The 20136-nt window shown below is 39.1% G+C and overlaps 1 protein-coding gene across 1 annotated transcript in view; it reads left to right on the top strand.

The window, feature by feature from the left end:
* Window positions 1-17306, top strand: part of LOC136152709 (alpha-fetoprotein-like) — a 41842-nt gene extending 24536 nt beyond the window's left edge. Inside the window, exons 10-12 of the mRNA XM_065914084.1 lie at window positions 659-885; window positions 7568-7700; window positions 16535-17306. Coding sequence (XP_065770156.1) covers window positions 659-885; window positions 7568-7700; window positions 16535-16579 — 405 coding nt within the window. The 3' untranslated portion in view covers window positions 16580-17306. The remainder of the gene's footprint in view (window positions 1-658; window positions 886-7567; window positions 7701-16534) is intronic.
* The last annotated feature ends 2830 nt before the right edge of the window (window positions 17307-20136 follow it).

Genomic DNA, 20136 nt, shown 5'->3' with positions numbered 1-20136 from the left:
TGACAGGGCATTTGTGTGGTCATACTCAGAGGGGCCTAGAGCAGGCTTGCAGCCAGCATTAGAGTAAGCATCAGACACCACAATGGGAGCAAGGCAAGGTGACTGTTCTAGAAGGAGACAAGAAAATGAAAGAGGTAACCGAAAGAAAATTCAGGGATTCCTTTTGCCACTCATTTATTCATTTTTTCCAATAATTCAACAAATGTTTATACAGGATTTGCCATATACCAAGTTTGATGGTGGTTACCAATGCCCAGTTATGAAACATAGAAACACATTGGATTTGAGCTTTTTAAGTAAGAAATCCAACCATCAGTCTTATATCTGGATCAAATTAGCAGTTGTGTTGACCAGAGGCTTGATTTTAACTTGATACAGCGTAAAGAACTTCTGCCTCAAGCCAACACTTGTCTGTAAACTGGGCTGGGAAGGAATTTGGGAAGTGGGGTTCAAGGGAACTCACCTTGAGGATAATAGGAAGGCGGAGGTCAAGGCTGAGAACTAGGCTTCACCTGACACTCTTGCTCTTTCTCAGATGATAAAACTCAGTCTGAGTTTAGCAAAAAGTAGAATTTGAGAATAGTTTTCTATGGATAAAAAAAGTAATCCTAATGACCACAAAACTTATTGCTCTTATTTTAATTCTTTTCTGGGGCAGGCAAAGTTAATTCTTGGAGCTTTATGCAGAAGGCACGAGACGGAGCCCATCAATGCCGCTGTGGGTCACTGCTGTGATGACGCGTATGCCTTCAGAAAGCCTTGTTTTGATGACCTGCAAGTCGATGGAACTTACATTTCTCCACCATTATCCTGTGACCAAGTCATCAACCTTAAAGAAGACTTGTGCAAAGCTCAAGAGGAGGAATTACAGACTGAAAAACAAAAGTAAGGGTCTTTTTGTACACACAGCAACAGCAATGACAAAGACACAATTAATTGAAATCACTCCACCTCCTGACATTGGGCAGGTTCCCCTTTAAAGCCCACCCTCCCTTCCCACCCTCCTCACGTGCCCCGCATCTTGTCCTCAGGAGAAAGGAGACTGGTCCTCATAGTTCTTTCTTCCTCAAGATCAACAGAAGTGCTAGCTTATTTCTAATTAAGTTATTTACTCTAAGACTTGCTCTTGCAGGGTCTAAATATTATTAGTCCGAGAATATCGTCTTTCCAAGCAAGGCCAAGGTTTTGTTGCCTTGAGAATAAGCATATTATCGTGGTCAACAAGCACAAGGCTGTCACTTGTTCTATCACAGTATTTAAAATTCATAAACCGACTGACACTTGAAGTCCTTTCTTAGCTCCCAAAAGGAACTGATCACAAACTAGTCTTTAAACCTTTTCGGTAAGCATCCAATGATCATTGTAACACTTTGCTAACCATTCCTTTTTTAGCCCAGGCTAATGTGAACATATAATACTTTACTTTTAGAGTTCAAGATTTACTTTCCCTTGAGGAAATTTTCTGGTACAAATAGGCATCCTTTATGTATGTTATCTCACCAATCCTGACCACAGATTTAGGAGGTAGATAATATCGTTATCCCATTTTAATTGTGAGGGAATTGAGGCTAAGAGGGCAAGAAGAACTGGTATGAGATCATGCAGTAGGTAAATAAGTTGCTGAACTGGAATTTGTACCCAGCTTATTTGGCTCAGAGCACGTGTGCTTAACAGCCAACATGTAGCTGTCAGCGTGCCCTCGTCAAAGGGTTATAATGCTGGATATAATTTTTAAAACTTGAAACTCTTCATGTAAAGGCTAGATAATAAAAAGTGTGAAATACTAGGAAGCATCCCTGTTCTGGTGAATTCATGGTGTTTTCTGTACGGAGAAAGTAATAACATAGAGACTGATAGTGTAGAGATTTTTAGAGTATTCTGGAAAAATATATACTGGGAATTAAGAGCGAGGCTGGAAAAAGCCCTCCATTTTCTGGGAAGTGGTAGGGGCTCTCTCCTATATAGTTCTGGCTGATTGCCAAAGCATAAGTTCATATAGACATGGAGAAAAAAAAAAAAAAAAATTGAAGGGATTCCTGGAAGGAAAAGACAAAATTCAGCACGATAATAAAGAGAAGGCAGAAATGAAGTCATGCGATAAGATAGAGAAAATAGAAAGAGAATGCTGGTTCAAGAGAAAAGAATTTAAAATCCAGTGAAGAAACATGCAGGGTTGAAGGGTTAAGACTTAAGATAGGAGGGTTAGACTTAAGATAGTTAAGATTAGAGTGTGCTTCAAATGAAAGGATGGATAGATGTAATGAAAATAAAAGATCAATATCATTGAAATGAAGAACCGGAAACAATTTGGTGTTGAGGATTAAAAATAGGATCTAAGATTTCAAAAGGTAAATTGAAAAATTGAAAACTAAAGGAATATATAGAATTAGGGGAATTTTTATTTTTATTTTTTGGAGAATTTTTAAATAGCAGTCAGGTTGAGAGGTAGAGATGGGGAGGTGGAGGTGGGAGGGAGTGGAGAGGAGATAAATTCACTGCAAGCAGATCACGAGTATGTGACAAATTATGGGGGGCTTGGCGCCTAGCTTCCGAATGTCACAGAGTCTCCAGCTGTAGAAAAGGCAGCCTTTATATCCGGAGTGTCAAGGAAAGGTAACACGATGCTGATATCTTTGCTCTAAATCTCATTCCCAGACTTGCATTCTCATAGTAGGAGCCTTTCCCCCCACTTACCTATCCTGGATCAGTGAGCGTTTCTTCCTGTTTAGATAAGCTGCTTCTGTCTTCTCTGGAAGCTCAGTGTTCCCTCCACTGGTGCCTCTGGGGAAGTGCACGCAGAAGCCCGCTGACCCAGCAGGATTGAGGAGAGACCAAAGTTCAGGTGTCTGAGGTCTAGGTGAGCGAGAGGAGAGAAATTCTGGGGATTGAGACTTGAGGGCTTGGGAGGAGCCAGGCTAGGAAGACACCTGGAATCCCCAAAGCGTGTGAGGAAAGAGAAGAAGAATACCTATGAGGGAGCCTTCCTACCTCCTCTGTCTTCTCTATTATTGCTAAATCTACAGCTAAAATCCTCAGGGAAATTATAAAGATGCTCATCCATTATTTACTGAATGAGTAAAAGGGTAGAGAGGTAAGAAGTTGTGACAATGTACCAGTTATTTTGGGAATCAGGGAGAAGGGAGACAACGGTTAGAAACAACCAGTAATTTGAAACAGACTTTGCAAGTCCTGCTATTACTATAATTATTCATTATCTTTGCCATCATTTGCTGAAATAATTAATATAATTACTCATATTATCTTTGCCATTATGTACTGCTTGCCTCCAGTACGTCAGTTACTGTACTCTGTCTTAACATAGTATAATTTTTGGTCTTCACAAAAACCTTGCAAAGTATTGTTTGTTGTCGTTCAGTCACTAAGTCATGTCTGATTCTCTCCGACTCCATGGACTGTAGCTTGCCAGGCTCCTCTGTCCATGGGATTTCCCAGGCAAGAATACTAGAGTGGATTCCATTTCATTTTCCTGGAGATCTTCCCAGACCAGGTATTGAACCCACATCTCCTGCACTGGCAGGCGAATGCTATAGGTGTTCAAATTCTCTTTTTGTAGATGAGGGTCAGGGAGGCCAAGTATCTTACCCATCATCAGGCTCACTAGTGAGTGGAGGACCTAACTTGAGGCGAAGTTAAGTTTGACTGCAAAGTTTGTGCCCTTCTCATGACATTGGAAGGAAAGAGAAGTCCAGATTTTGCATGAACTTGCAACAAACCCTCTGCCCCTCCTATTATGACTTTGGCTACTTGCAGTTCCGAATTCATAGAAGCCCCAGTAAGTGCTAGGAAAAAGGGTAGTCTCATTATGTAGGTACACGTGGTGGTTAGTTTTTATAGCCTGGGACTGGAGCTATCCTGTTCTTTTATAGGTTGGTCAGTGAATTTCAGCATCATGAGCAATACTGAATCTGTGGGAAAATATATTCTGAGACAGAATTCACCAAAATTCCAATGGGAAATAGCCTACATTTCTCACTTTGAATAATCAGTGTGTTAAAAACTGATAATTATTATTCAAAGATAGTATCAACTGTTTTGACTATGCATCATATATAGCCGCACAGACTTGAATGATACAGAGAAACAGGCAGTGTTTCCTCTCAAGTGGGATCAAGTTTAGGTCTAATGGGAAAGTTGAAAATGTGCATCCACCAACTATACTTTAATAAAAAATAATTTAGAAAAAGATCAAATATGTGCAGAACAGTTGGATAGGAAAAGAAATGCTTATACCATTGTATTTCTTTGTAAAACTTTGATATATTTTATTTTTAAAGTAATACGTAATCACTGCAGAAAATTTAGAAAATACAGAAAAGAGAAGAAAATCATATTACTTTTATTCCAACACTGCAGAAATACCCATAATAAATATATATACAGTGTAGGAGTATAGAATGTCATATATGTATACGAGTGCACACTCCCACAGTTGCCCTCTATCCATCCATCTATGGTTTGTTTGTTTTTTTCCATTTATTTTTATTAGTTGGAGGCTAATTACTTTACAATATTGTAGTGGGTTTTGTCATACATTGACATGAATCGGCCATCTATGGTTTGAATGCTTAATAATGCAAGCTTTGCACTTGCAAATAATATGCAAATAATGCAAATAATGCAAGCTCGTGCTACTACCTGCTTGCACAGAACTTCAGTTCCAGCAATTATCTCTGAGTCCTCAGGGGAGCGCTTAGGAAACTCCTGTCGCCTCACTCCCTGAATTCTCCAGGCATGATCCTTGGCACCACTCCCGTGCCGCTGGGATCAACCATGCCCTCCAGGTACTGCTGTCTCCTGTTGAGCCGCAGACTGCATCCCTTTCAAAGGATGACAAAACTACTTTATGTTTTGTTGTTCAGAGAAAAAATAATACCTTCCCCGGACCCCAGGATTGTACTTGTTTAGTCTGGGTTGTGTCAGGGCTGCTTTTGTCTCAATGGTATGCAGGACTCTAGTGAAAGTACTCACCCAGCCCCCTTTCAGAGCGTTATCCTGATTCCACATAACTCAGAACTGAGTCTAATGGAGGCCCAGCTGGGCAACCGCTGGATTGCTCCTGCCTTCCCCTGCCCAACCTTTCTCAGTGGGCGGAAGTCTGTGAACCTGACTTCTTGTCTCCGGACAGGTTCTCATAAGTAGGTCTCAATCCTCAGCACTTTCCGAGAGAGACGCTCACTGCACTGGCTTGTTATATTTGCCCAGAACTATGCTATTCCCAAGGAGTTGAAACTACTCCTACCAATTCAAAGTGGAGATGACACAGAGCCTTATTTTAAGGTGACAGAGGGCATTACATGAGGTAGCATTTATAAATTATCAGCACATTGTCTGAAACCTAGCAAATATCAATACACTCAAAAGATGTTGGCTGTTTCACTGTTTTTTTTTTTTAATGTAGTTAAAAAATATAATGTACATGTTAGTCTTCAAAACAGCCATTTTAATGGTTTTTTAATATTCTAGTGTGTGGGTACAATGGTGACTCAGCAATAAAGAATCTGCCTGCAATTCAGGAGAGGTGAGCTTGATCCCAGAATCGGGAAGATCCCCTGGAGAAGGAAATGGCAACCCACTCCAGTATACTTGGCTGGGAAATCCCATGGACAGAGGAGCCTGGTGGTCTACAGTCCATGGGGTCGCAAAAGAATCGGGTATGACTTAGTGACTAAACGACAACAATACATGGGTACAATTATGAATTTATTCCCTGTTGCTGGGCATGAAAATTGTTTTTAATTTCTAAGTGTCATTAATTGTGACAAAGAATATTTTTGTACATATGTCTTTGTCCCCTCTTCTGATTTTTTTTCTAGATTCCCAGGACTTAGAATTAATTAACATGGAGTTAAATAATTAACATGGAGTTAATTAGAATCTCCTAGTCCTTTGACTGTGTTTTGCTGGTGACCAGAGGATACAGTGATTGCATGCTTCTTAAGCCCACCTCATATTGTATTAATAATAGTTTCTGTAAAGAAACTTGGCTTGCGCTTCCTTATTCTTTTCAGCTTTTCCCGTGGTCCACCTTTGTCCATTATCAAGGCGGGGCTAAGGTGGAGGTGGGAGAGGGTGGAGCTGAAATGGGAAGATCAGAGGCTTGTTCAGAGTTAAGCTAAGTGTCTGTCTGATTGTTTAGATGGGATCAGCGTTCTACGGCCATCTGGCCAGGGCTGTTTTTGTGGGTCCAGGGGGCACCACTTGGATGAGCCAAGCCTGGGAGCTGCAGAGGGCCACTTTGGCCTCTCCACTGTTCCCGACTTCACTCCTGCTTCCCGCCTGGGCTGCAGCTTGCTTTGCCCAGTGCCAGTGCCGGTGCCACATCCACACTGGAGACTTCACTGTGGACGACTGCCAGGCAGCAAAGGCTTGGTGGCATCTCAGTCCCGGAGTCAGGCGACTCAGAGTCACCTTGCTTGGGGCCCGCTGCCTGCGCTGAGGCCTCAGGGAGAAGAAGAGGAGGTGTCACTGGGCTGCACAGTGAGACTGATGCGGTGCACACCTGCCCTTCTACTGGCTGGTCCTTCTGCACCATCATCTCTAGCTGATGGCAACTGGCCCAGACTGTGTCTGCCAGCCACCCAGGGCAGCCCAGCCTTGAGGTGGGGCGGGGCTGGAGTTCTCTGTCTTGTGATAGAAGACTTGTATAATATCCTCAATTCTGCCTCTTGGTAGAAGAAGCCTAAAATATTAATATTTGTTGGATCCCTGGTTTAGAGTATCATAGAAATAGCTACTTGAAGCTTTGAGATATCTTTTTATTATACCTATTCAAGCACAAATAAGGCCACTAGGTGTTTTCAATTTGAATTTGAAAATGAAGACCAAGCAAAGGTTTTTTTTGGGGGGGTAAGCAATAAAATATGGATTAAGGTACATTTTCCCTACCCTTCACACTTGTTTTCTTTGTAGTTAAATCTTTCTTGATCAGAAAAAAAAGACAACATATTTTATTAAATAGACAGACACCAAGTTATAATTTTGAATATTCAAAGTGATTGAATCACTGACATTTATATGGTTGTTGGGAAGCTATTCGGTAAGAGACATCTGAGTTGACTGTCAAACTACTAAAGTTTCAAATTTATATATTGTCTTTATCATTAATAACATATAAAGGGTCCTCAACATCCAGGTGTGTTATATTTGCAATATTTATTCGGAAGTTAGTTTTTTAGGATAGATGTTGTTCACAAGAAAATACTATAGGAAAAGCTAATGTATTGTATAACCTATTTTCTACCCGATGTAATAAAAATAGAAAAAAGTATTTGTCCTAGTAATAATTACTTAAAGATAATTAAATTTACTATAATAGGTATATTGATGAGATGTGCTTGAATAAAAATGTCGAATAAACATGAAGATGGAGATAGACATTGTGAAAACTGTGAGAACATCAGGTCATTTTCAGAGCCTTTAAACTTGAGAGTGAGAGCTACGCAAAGGCGAGGGTGGCGTGCAGCTTTCAATAAGTAAGGTGGGTTTGCAAGCTGGCCTTCTAGAACTCAATGAGTGCTTATTTTTTTGCAACTTATTTCTTTTTCAGACTCCTCAGCAACCTTGTGAAGCAGAAACCGTATGCAGCAGAGATGCAGTTCCAATCAATTATTGTGGATTTTGCTCACCTGGTGGAGATGTGCTGCCAAGCAGAGAAAAGTGAAATGTGTTTCCAAGAAGAGGTATCCCTGTTTCTTTGTTTATTCTCTTAGCACTCTTAGGGGTTATTAAGTTTTAAAAAAATTCTCTGTTCTAGTCATGAATGGATTGGGAGAAAATAACAGTCTCAGTGGATTGGTATAACTAAGTATTTTGGTTGAGGGTATACTACTATTTATGTTCATTTGCAGAAACTAGGTGTGTTAGATGTGAAAAGAGATAAACAGAAAGTCATTGACCTCAGATGAACTGAGATGTTTTAGATTGGGGGTGGGTGGAAGAAGGATGAGCAAGACTCTGGTCATTGTAGAGAAAAGGTGCCCATGGAAATACAGAGAAATTTTAAACAAATAACAGTTTAAAGGCCTGTCTGGGCAAGCTGTAGCTTTGTTTGAGAAATTTCTGGAGGCACAATCAGAAAGAGTCACTAAAGGTAGTTTGGGCCTTAACTAGGAAACCAGGTAAAAAGGATTATATTTTATCAGTGGCAGATCATTAGAAAAGGGGGTTGAAGAATAGAAAAAGAAACTGCGATCAGAAAAAAGTGTCTCTGTGCATATCCACTAAACTGACTTCCCAGTGACTGTTTCTATCAGTCTAATTATATACAGTTAACAAACAAATGACTTTTCATAAGATGGTAAAGTTGTGTGACTTAAATTTCTAAGAATATCATGGTGATACTACTATCACTCTGAGGCACAGAAAATTCATGTAAATTCATGGAGGAGACCTGGGATGGCCACTCTCCTGTAGATATGACATGAGAAACAGAAATTTGGTTGTAGTAGGTTATAGTATCTGAGTAGAAGACTCCAAGTATATGGTTAAAAAAATATATAATAAAGCAGCCTTAACAGTCCAAACAGGTTGGGGCTAGTTAGGGCTGGGGTTTAGCAATGTCCTAGGGAAACATTTTCACAGGTAACAATTTTCACAAATGCCTTAATTACCTTCAGTGGCTCTTTTCTGGGCTTCCCTCATAGTTCAGTTGGTAAAGAATCCGGTTAGCTCTTTCTACTTTTTCAACTAAACTGTACATGTGCTTATGTTAAAAGTCACATATCTTTAGTCCAAGCCAAAGAATTGGTGCTTTTGAATTGTGGTGTGGTGAAGACTCTCGAGGCTCCCTTGGTCTGCCATGAGACCAAATCAGTCAATCCTAAAGGAAATCAATCCTGAATATTCACTGGAAGGACTGATGCTGAAGCTGAAGCTCCTTTACTTTGGCCACATTATGCAAAGAGCTGACTCACTGGAAAAGACTTTGATGCTGGGAAAGATTGAAGGCAAAAGGAGAAGATGGAGGCAGAGTATGAGATGGTCAGATAGCATCACTGATTCAATGGACATGAATTCTGAGCAAAATCTGGGAGATAGTGAAGGGCAGGGAAGCCTAGTATGCTGCAGGCCATGGTGTCGCAAAGAGTCAAGACACCACTTAGTGACTGAACTATTGCCATAATCTGAGGCTCAGTTGGTAAAAAAAAAACAAAAAAACACCCGCCTCCAATGTGTAAGACCTGGGTTCAATCCCTGGGTTGGGAAGATCTCCTGGAGAAGGGAAAGACTACCCACTCCAGTGTTCTGGCCTGGAGAATTCCATGGACTGTATAGTCCACGGGATCACAAAGAGCTGGACACGACTGAGAGCCTTTGACTTTCACTTTCATAGCCTTGTCAAAAAGGTAGTCAAACTTCCGCCCTCTGGCTCACTTAGCTTCACTCCCTGTTCATGTAAACAAGCTTGTGTGGGCACGCAGCCCTGCCCATTTATTTACGTGTTGTCTGCAGCTGCTTTTCACAACAGCAGAATTGAACTGAGTAGTTGTGACAGAGACTGAATGAACTGCAGATTTCCAAATGTTCTCTGGCTGTTCACAATAACAACTTTGCTGACTGCCAGACTAGCTGATACACAAAATGAAAGCAGTCACAAATGTCCATTTTTTCATTGTAAAGCCCTTTTACTTTTTGTAAAGTATTTAGAAAATACATCTCTACCTGAGTAACAACAGTAATAATAATAGCAACTATTATAGTTATTATTGTATATCTTATTATTATATATATTATAGTTAATAATATTGTGATATCTTTGTATGGGGAAGAAGGTGGTCAAAAATTACAAACTTACGATCAGTTACGAGAAAAACAAATGCCAGGGATGTGATTTGCAACATGATAAATATAATCAACACTTGTTCTTGTTGATCAGTCTCTGAATCCTGTCTGACTCTTTGCAACCCCACGACCTGCAGCACGCCAGGCTTCCGTTGTCCTTCACGATCTCCCAGAATTTGCTCAAATTCATGTCCATTGAGTCAGTGATGCTACCTAACCATTGCGTCCTCTGTCACCCCCTTCTCTTTATGCCTTCAGTCTTTTCCAGCATCGGGGTCTTTTCCAATGAGTCAACTCATAGACACTTTTTTCAGAAAGGCCTGTACTTAAGAAGTCCCTAGAGAATTTTCTTGACATGTTCTTGTTCTTGAACAGGAATACTTCTTGCTGGAACTATTTTACCAACAGCATGATAGGAAGATTTCTGTGTGCTTTTTCCTACACTTTTTGTCAAACAGCAATCTTCAACTTAATGGTTCAAAAGCCCAAATTTCCTCCCTTCCCTCTCTGCTTTAGGATTTCTCCACAAATTAAAGAAGCAAATAAGAGTTATCTGAAGAATATATCATATTAACTATCATTTGCTAGATTAACTTCTTCAGATAAAAACTGGTTATTATCTGTAATTATGCATCATCTATAAAGCTTCATGATGTTTATCTCCTTATAATTATTCCAAGGCAGTGATTCTGGAATATTTGTGTGCATCAGAGTTGCTAGGAGGGCTCGTTAAAACAAAATCAGTGCTTTCTACTCACAGGACTTCTGATCAATAGATCAATAGATCTGGGGTGGAGTCTGACAAGTTCCCAGGAGCTGCTGATGCTACTGGTTTGGAGAACACTCTAGGAACCACTTTAGGGTGAAAGTAGATAATCATAAACTAGTCCCCTGTCCCCTTCCAATATTTTCATATATCTAACTTCTAGCGAGAAGTTGGAACCAAGGACAGTAACAAAAATAATGAAGCAATTGAAAAGTAACCTATTTGTGAAAAAAAAGTGAAAGAATTTGGGGACATTAAATAAAAAAGGTAAGACTGGAATATTAAAAAATAACCTTATGTTATACGAATCAGTTCAGTTCAGTTCAGTCGCTCAGTGATGTCTGACTCTTTGCGACCCCATGAATCGCAGCACACTAGGTCTCCCTGTCCATCACCAACTCTCGGAGTCTACCCAAACTCATGTCCATCAAGTCGGTGATGCCATCCAGCCATCTCATCCTCTGTTGTCCCCTTCTCCTCCTGCCCCCAATCCCTCCCAGCATCAGGGTCTTTTCCAATGAGTCAACTCTTTGCATGAGGTGGCCGAAGTATTGGAGTTTCAGCTTCAGCATCAGTCGTTCCAATGAACACCCAGGACTGATCTCCTTTAGGATGGGCTGGTTGGATCTCCTTGCAGTCCAGGGGACTCTCAAGAGTCTTCTCCAACACCACAGTTCAAAAGCATCAATTCTTCTGCGCTCAGCTTTCTTCACAGTCCAACTCTCATATCCATACATGACCACTGGAAAAACCATAGCCTTGACTAGATGGACCTTTGTTGGCAGAGTAATGTCTCTGGTTTTTAATATGCTATCTAGGTTTGGTCATAACTTTCCTTCCAAGGAGTAAATATCTTTTAATTTCATGGCTGCAATCACCATCTGCAGTGATTTTGGAGCCCCCAAAATAAAGTCTGACACTGTTTCCACTGTTTCCCCATCTATTTCCCATGAAGTGGTGGGACCAGATGCCATGATCTTAGTTTTCTGAATGTTGAGTTTTAAGCCAACTTATTCACTCTCCTCTTTCACTGTCATCAAGAGGCTTTTTAGTTCTTCTTCACTTGCTGCCATAAGGGTGGTGTCATCTGCATATCTGAGGTTATTGGTATTTCTCCCGGCAATCTTGATTCCAGCTTGTGCTTCATTCAGTCCAGTGTTTCTCATGATGTACTCTGCATATAAGTTAAATAAGCGGGGTGACAATATATAGCCTTGACATACTCCTTTTCCTATTTGGAACCAGGCTGTTGTTCCATTTCTGGTTCTAACTGTTGCTTCCTGACCTGCATATAGGTTTCTCAAGAATCAGGTCAGGTGGTCTGGTAGACTTAGCCAAAAGTATAGGACTATATAATTAAAATAGCTTGGAATCTTATCAGCAAGAATTTGTGTGTCTCTTTGGGTGTCTCCGTTTGTGGAAGAGGCCTTGGTTTGACTGGAGTGCAAAGGAATAATTCCTAGTGGCTTTGGGAGTCTCCAAAGTCCCGGAAGTGAAGTCTGTGTGTGCTCTGTTGTGTCTGGTTCTTTGTGACCCCATGGACTGTAGCCACCAGGCTTCTCCATCCATGGGCTTTTCCAGGGAAGAGTACTGGAGTGGGTTGCTGTGCCCTCCTCCAGTGGATCTTCTCAACCCAGGGATGGAATGCGAATCTCCTGTGTCTCCTCCATTGGCAGGTGGATTCTTCACCACTGTGCCGCTTGTGAAGCCTTAGAAGTGATGAGGCTTAGCCAATTAGCAGTCTGTAGATTTTCCAGTTAGACTAACTGCTCCGGGGACCTACAGGCATTTTCTTTGTTTTCTTTTCTGAGATTTGAATAGTCAATTATGTGAACCTGTTCTGCCTGCTGAAAGAGAAAGTGGGCAGGCTTGAAGACTGCCTTTCTAGCTAGGACTGGTGGGAGGATAAAACATTTTTAGACAAGATGGAAGACATTCTGAGAAGTAAACCAGAATGCAGGAAAATTCTAAGGAGAAAAAAGTGAGCCGAAGTTAATGTTGGAGTGTCGATAAGAATGAAACAAAAAGAAGGAATGAAATAAGAAACCCAGCCATACAAGGTGAATTTGGATCTTCCAAAGAAAAGGAATCTCATATTTCATGAGGTAATAATGTGAATTGCAGACAGCAGCAGTTTTAAGAAGAAAACTACTCAGGTCAGTGGGGGATGATAATTTTAGCCTGAGATAATTATCTGTCAGCCAACAGAATATAACATAGAAGAAAGTTAACAAGAATTAGCAGAAATTTGGGCAGATTGAAATGATGGTTTGAAAATAATACATGAAATTTAATAATAAAAAAAACAATATTCTGCTTTTAGTTGTGACTCAATACAAGTTTATGTAAAAGACTTGCTGTTTTAAGTAGCCTATGCTTAAAATTTGATGGGTCTACTATTAAAGCTACTGCAATCCTGGGATGCATTTCTGGAGAAAAAGCAAGGATCAGAGTAAGCAATGTGAAATCTCTATTATATGGATCAAGTCATCCTGGGATACTGTATTTAGCTTCTTTTGATACATTAGGCAGTTTTTGAAAATTACATAAGTAATACATGAACACGAGTAGGGCAAAAGTTCAGACAGAAAAGCAGGGTACATTTACCGTTCCCAAAAGATAACAATTTAAATCTTTACTTTTAGTACTCCTAGTGGTTAGCGTTATTACTTTAGTAGCTTCTTAAAATATTGATATCACTTAAAGAATGTAATGTGTTTATGCTGACTTCAACAATACCACTAGTAGACTTTCAATATATTTTTAAGTATTTTTCTTTTATTGATTATATTTTCTTCCTTGGTCCTTACACTTCAGTCATCATATAGTGATTTTTCACAATATATTTGATGTCTAAATTTCCTTTGATTTCTTTGCCAGCTTTTCTTTTTAAAGCTATGCCATTATTTCCACATGCTCTAGTTTTGTTAATCCTGCTTTGTAAATGTAAGGTGTATGCATGCTAAGTTACTTTAGTTGTGTCTGATCTTTGTGACTCCATGGACTATAGCCTGCCTGGCTCCTCTATCCATGGGATTCTCCAAGCAGGAATACTGGAGTGGGTTGCCATGCCCTTCTCCCAAGTGTAAGGGATATACACTTTGTCAATAGGTTGATGCTAAAAGCTGGAAACCAATAAATAGTATATTCAATAGTGCATTTAACTTTAATGTTTTTTACAGCCATACAATGAATGGGTTGACCAAAAGTTCAATGGTTTATCCTATATGGCTTAAAAAATACCAAGATTAAATGGAGGTTTTTTTTTTTCTTACTGTCAACTGCAGAAAATATGCCACATTTGCTTAGTTTTACATATTTGGACTATGATTTCCTCGTATATCTTTCTTTCTTGAGAGGTTCTAATTACCTTTCTTTTTCCATGTTGACAAGCAAAGTATCTGCTTTCATCACACCACTAAGTTGTAGCAGTTCTTAACCACACAGTTTTTGTAATAGAATATTCTATCATCTTAAAACTGTATTTGAAAAGCCCTCTGGCTTAATCTTTCAGTTTGGACCTAGTTATTTCTAGAACTGACTATCCATGGAAAATGTCTTCCCAGTGTAACTTAGGGTAAAATGGACTATTTCTAAAATTCCATTTTGTAAATTTTTGTTGGATTATTTTCAGTTTTTCTGGTCTAAATTCTAAAGTGTGTATGTATTTATGTATGTTTTTAGGATGGACATCCAGGAGAAAAACTTTTGGGGTCCTTATGTGTTTAAATCATTATTTTATCCATATATTTACACAGTTTTGTTTTTTAGCTTGTATGTTAGTTTGAATTCTTTAGCTATAAATAATAGGGTCAGTAAAAAATAGTATATTGAAAAGATAGTAGTGACTTCTGGAATCTTTAGAAAGCTTTAAAAAATGGATTGAGCAGTAGGTAAAAACCAAAGTATCTCAGAAATCAATGACTTTCTGGTCTTTTACTGCTGGAATATCTCTTCACGTTGCTATTCTGAGCTCCTATTTCTGCATTTTGAGATGTTGATTAATATCATATCAATAACTTTGTTTTTCAGAACTTTGTCAATAGCTCTTCCTTTGATGGTGGATTTTTCAATAGGCTTTATTCTTTCTGGTATATTGCTACTATTATTGAATTGGGATTTCAAAAGAGATGAAAGGATGTTGGAAAATTGTTATATTCTGGTATATCTAGAATGTAGAGAATCTTGAAAAGCATGTCATAGGATGTGGAGAAATAGACTAGCAATATTTATTTCAAAGTTCAGATGAATGATAGGTTAGCAGTCTCCTGTATGGACAACATACCCACTGGGAGAAAAATGTTTGCAAACAATGCTACTGACAAGGGATTAACTCCCAAGATATACAAACGGCTCATTCAGCTTCATATCAAAAGACCAAACAACCCAATCGAAAAATGAGCAGAAGACCTAAATAGCTATTTCTCCAAAGAAGACATACAGATGGCTAGCTGGCACATGAAAGGATGCTCAATATTGCTAATTATGAGAGAAATGTAAATCAAAGCTACAGTGAGGTGTCATCTCACACCACTCAGAATGGCCCTCATTAAAAAGTCTATGAATAAATGCTGGAGAGAGAACAAAGGAGCCCTCCCTCACAATTGGTGGGAAAGTAAGTTGGTGCAGCCACTATGAAAATAGTATGGAGGTTCCTTTAAAAAATTAAAAATAGATCTTCCATGACCCACAACCCCACTCCTGGGCGTGTATCCAGAAAAAATGAACTCTAATTTTTCAAAGACACATGCACCGCAGTTCATAGCAGCACTGTACAATAGCCAGGACACGGAAGCAACATAAATGCCCACTAACAGATGAATGGATAAAGGATATAACACACACACACACACACACACACACACACACACACACCCACAATGGAATCTTACTCAGTCATAAAAAGAGTGAAGTGATGCCATTTGCAGCAACACGGATGGACTAGAAATTATCATTCGAGGTGAAGTAAGTCAGACGGAGAAAGACAAATCGTGTACTCACTTCTATGTGAAGTCTAAAAAATGATATAACTGAATGTATTTCCTAAAGAGAAAGAGACTCACAGACACAGAAAACAAACTTAATGATTGCCGGAGGGAAGAGTAGGGGGTGGAAGGAGATAAACTAGGAGTTCCGGATTAATATATACATAGTACTGTGTATGAAATAGATAAACAAGGACCTATGTATAGCACAGAGAACTATATTCAGTGTATTGTAATAACTTATAATGGAAAAGAATATTAAGACGAATAAATAGGAGAACTTCTCTGGTGGTTCAGTGACTAAGACTGCACTCCCAATGCAGGGGGCCTGGTTTCAATCTCTGGTCAGGGAACTGGACCCCACACGCATGGGGATGGAGAATTTGCATGCTGCAATGAAGATCAAAGATCCTGTGTGCTCCAATTAAGATCTGGCAAGCCAAATAAATAAATAAATATTTTAAAAAGATACATGTGTATGTATACACACACACACATGATCCCCTGGAGAAGAAAATGGCAATCTGCTCCAGTATTCTTGCCTGGAGAATTCCATGGGCAGAGGAGACTGGTAAGGTGCAGTCTATGGGGTTGCCAAGAGTTGGACACAACTCAGCGACTGAGTACATATGCAATATGGGATTACCCTAGCGCTGTTTTAAAATGCAGTGGGACGCGGATGATGATTGTTCATTTTTACTCTGCAGCAGAAGAGTGCCATACTTTAGTGAGAAGGAAGCAAATTTTTATTTATGCCATATCTGGGGTCTTGAACATAGGTGTCATTGCAGTGAATTAAGTCCTTAAGCTAAGGGACTAGGTCTATGAGCAATTCTATTCTAAGACCTTGAGAGGTGGGCATATTAGAACATTTCTCATGCAACAGGGAAATCTTAAAAGATTTTCTATTTGGGGATCAGAGCTGTTTAGCTGTTTTCTCTTTCTCACAAATGTGCTTATTTCCTTTTTTTTTTTTTTTTAGGGGTCCAAACTGATCGAAAAGTGCCAGCTTCTTTTGGGAGGCTAAATGATTCCAGAAAATGTCATCATAGGGTCTTTGTTGAGAACTGAATTTTGTTTTTCATGAATAATGAAATGCATGCTTAATACTCAGAATAAAAATCAATAGTGTCAGTTTTCATCTACTCACAATGCTACCCAAGAAGGCTAGCCAATCTACACTAAATCTCTAGTTTCTTACTCAGCAGAGAAATCTGTTTATTGCAACTCTTGTGCAAACTCCTTTCTTCTCCTAAACTTTCTACTTCTCAGAAGCAGCAATGGAAATATGAACTCAAGGGCGGGGAGAGGGGTTGTGTGGCTTTCAAAGGTCTCAGGTGGATATAATGGGCAGCCACATGCCACATCAAGCTGGGACCTGGCTGCTGGGTTCCTGGAATAAAAAAGATCCAAAGTGCCACTTAGGGTTTCTCTCCATACCACTACTGAAAATGATTATTGATGAGCTGAATGAAATGGTTTTGTAAGAAAGTTGCTTTTGTAACAGTATTCTCGTTCATCTTTACCCTAGATATGTGATGCTGACATTGTCACCAAGGAATCCCAATATATTCGTATTAACTTGAACTTTCACTGATGATGTGTATCAGCAGGTTTTTCCCCCAGAACTCCTGGGAGAAAGACATAAGGAACTTATTCTTTGGGCTTAGTTTTCCAGATTGTTTTTTGTGTAATGAAGTAAAAAAAAAAAAAAAGCAGTGATTTTTTGGTGCTTAGTAAATAAATGATTTTGATTACAGAAAATATTTAATGCTCTTTTCAGTGCTCTACACTTGATTTCGGTTTTTCCTCATTCCAGTAATTTCAATGTGTTCATATATATATTAGTAAATTAAATCCAAAAAACACCAAAGTATCTATTATATTATTGCAAGGAATGATATGAATATGATATGACCAGATCACTAATGAATTTAAACAAGATATAATCACATGAGGAATTGTAATAATGGGCAGATTTCACATTTCCAGTGTCACAAGAGCTAACTGATAAGGTAGAACCCAGGGGTTTGAGATCACACATTACCCCAGAGACCAGGAAAGTTCATGGAATGAGTGACCCTGGCCAGTGACTAGAAAATGCACGTGGTGGGTTTTAAGACAAGAGTAAAGTAGTAAGACTCAGTGAAAGCCTAGTTACAATGCTGGGTGGGAACAGTTGTAGCTTAGTTACAACAATGAAAAGTATTAGTAGATTAGTCATATCCAGCTCTTTGTGACCCCATGGACTGTAGCCTGCCAGGCTCCTCCATCCGTGGAATTCTCCAGGCAGAATACTGGGGTACTCATTTCCTTCTCCAGGGGTTCTTCCTGACCCCGGAATTGTACCACGGTCTCCCACATTGCAGGTCGATTCTTTACTGTCTGAGGCACCAGGGAAGCCTAGTTATAACAATAGCTAGTATTTATCATACACTTCTTACATGCAAAGTGTCAGCCTTTAAATATATTATTCCTGTAACTTCTACAACTGTATAATGAAGTAGGTACTATTATTTCTTTATTACAAATGGAGACAGACAGACTGCCATTTGAAGGTGTGTAGTTTAGGGTGAAGCCATATACTCTTGTGGTTAATAGTGCGGATTCTGGAACCATAGAATCAAGGATTCTGGAGCCTTGGTCTTCTACTAAAGAGTTTAGCAAACCTCCTAACCTCTCCATGACTTACTTTCCTCATCTTTACAGTTGGATTTAAAGGTTAATTTCCTCTTGGAAGTGTAATGAAGGTTAAATGAGCTGAACTATGGAAGGCACTTAAACTAGCGCTTTACAAAGGCTAAGTGAGGTTAGTCTGAACAACATGAAACTGTTGCCTTTGTAGGCCAAATATGGACAGTTTCACATGTCAGGTTAGCTATTATTTAGAAGACAAATGGATGCTGTTGAAGGGTTTTGCCCTCTTGAATTGCCTCCTATTCCTTTCTTTGCTTTCACTTGTAGATATCTCAATATAACAGATACATCTGCCATCTTTTCCACCTCATCAACTGCCTTGCAAATGTAGTTCTTTCTCCTTCAGCGCTTGAAGCCATGTGGAACAACCCTAAACAAAATTCCTTAGTAACACTGCCTAACTGTATATTTCATACTGCCAGGAGATAATAAAATACACCACCATATTAGAGAAGAACCATTTGAAAAGTTTCTATGTATTTTTAGCTACTAGATCAGATTTGTGAAAAAGGAAGCATACTTACAGGGGATTTTATAAAAATATTTTAGACAATTTATTCACTCATTCTTTTATTCATTCATTAATTTATTCAGTTCTTTGATTGATTGAGCACATCTTATACAAAAGACACAATATTAAATACAGCAAACTATACAAAGATGAATGTGACAGGACCTCTACCATTAATCAGTTTAACATTATCTAGAACTGAATTTGAACTAATATGTAACTGGTAGTGAAATATTTGGACCATTTAAAAGAAAGATGAATAGTTCTGTTACAAAAGCTTATATTCTTGTATGACAGAAAGATGTCTTTGAAATGAACAGATTTTCATCTCAGAAATTGTATCAGTTATCTATTGTTACGTAACAACTTATCCTAAAATGTAGCAGGATATTACAACAAACATTTTGCATCTCATACATTTTCTGAGGATCAAGAATCCAGGAGTGGTTTAGCTGGTGTTTTCTTTTTTGTTTTGGCTCAAGTCTCTCCTGAGGTTGTAGGCAAGCTCTTAGACAGGGCTGCAGTCATCTGAAGGCTCGACTGGGGTGAGTGGATGGCCCACTCACACGGCTGTGGACTGTGGGGGGGGACGCCTAAATTCCTTGCTGGCTTTTGGCAGAAAGACTCGGTTCCTGTCATATAGGCCTTTCCCCAGGACTTCTCTGGATGTGGCAGTTGGCACCCCCAGAGCAAGCAATCCAAGAGAAGAAGCAAGGAGGACACCGAAGTGACTTTTATGACCCAGTCTCCCCGAGGGACAGCTGGCACTGTGCTCTCCTCTGCTCCTTAAAAGTGAGTCACTAAGTCCATCCCATTGGCAAGGTGAGGAGGATTGGATGCAGTCTCTTGAAAGGCAGAGTATCAAAGCCTTCACAGACATATTCAAAGCTACCACTGCAGTGATGTTAATGTCTCACTTGAATAGCTTATTTGCTTTTTGTTGCATCTAGTAGAACTCTGTGATTGCATGCACCTGCTACTTTTTGTTGGTAACTTTTTAATCATACATTTTCTATTTCCTGGTTTAAAAAGTAATACATGTTCATTATAAATTATTTAATAAGATAAACAAATATGAAAAATATGAATCACCCATACCTTATTCTACAAACCAGATACAACCACATTTAACATGCTTTTGGTTTGTAGTATATATACTACATACATACATGTATATATACAATAATAGTATATTTTCATATAAAAACATCTATATTATCTTATAGATAGCACACTTTTGGATATTTGTATCTATATTCTTATCTTAACATAAGGAGAATTTACTCTTATAATTAAAATTTATTAGAAAATAATTCTAAGAGCTGCATTACATTCTATGGGTAAATGTTTTTCCTTCTTTAATCTTTTTTTCTATT

The sequence above is a fragment of the Muntiacus reevesi genome, chromosome 22 (assembly GCF_963930625.1).
Source record: "Muntiacus reevesi chromosome 22, mMunRee1.1, whole genome shotgun sequence".
In the NCBI taxonomy this organism is placed as follows: Eukaryota; Metazoa; Chordata; class Mammalia; order Artiodactyla; family Cervidae; genus Muntiacus; species Muntiacus reevesi.
Note: the sequence above shows the minus strand (reverse complement) of the source record. Positions and strands in the feature narration are given on the sequence as shown.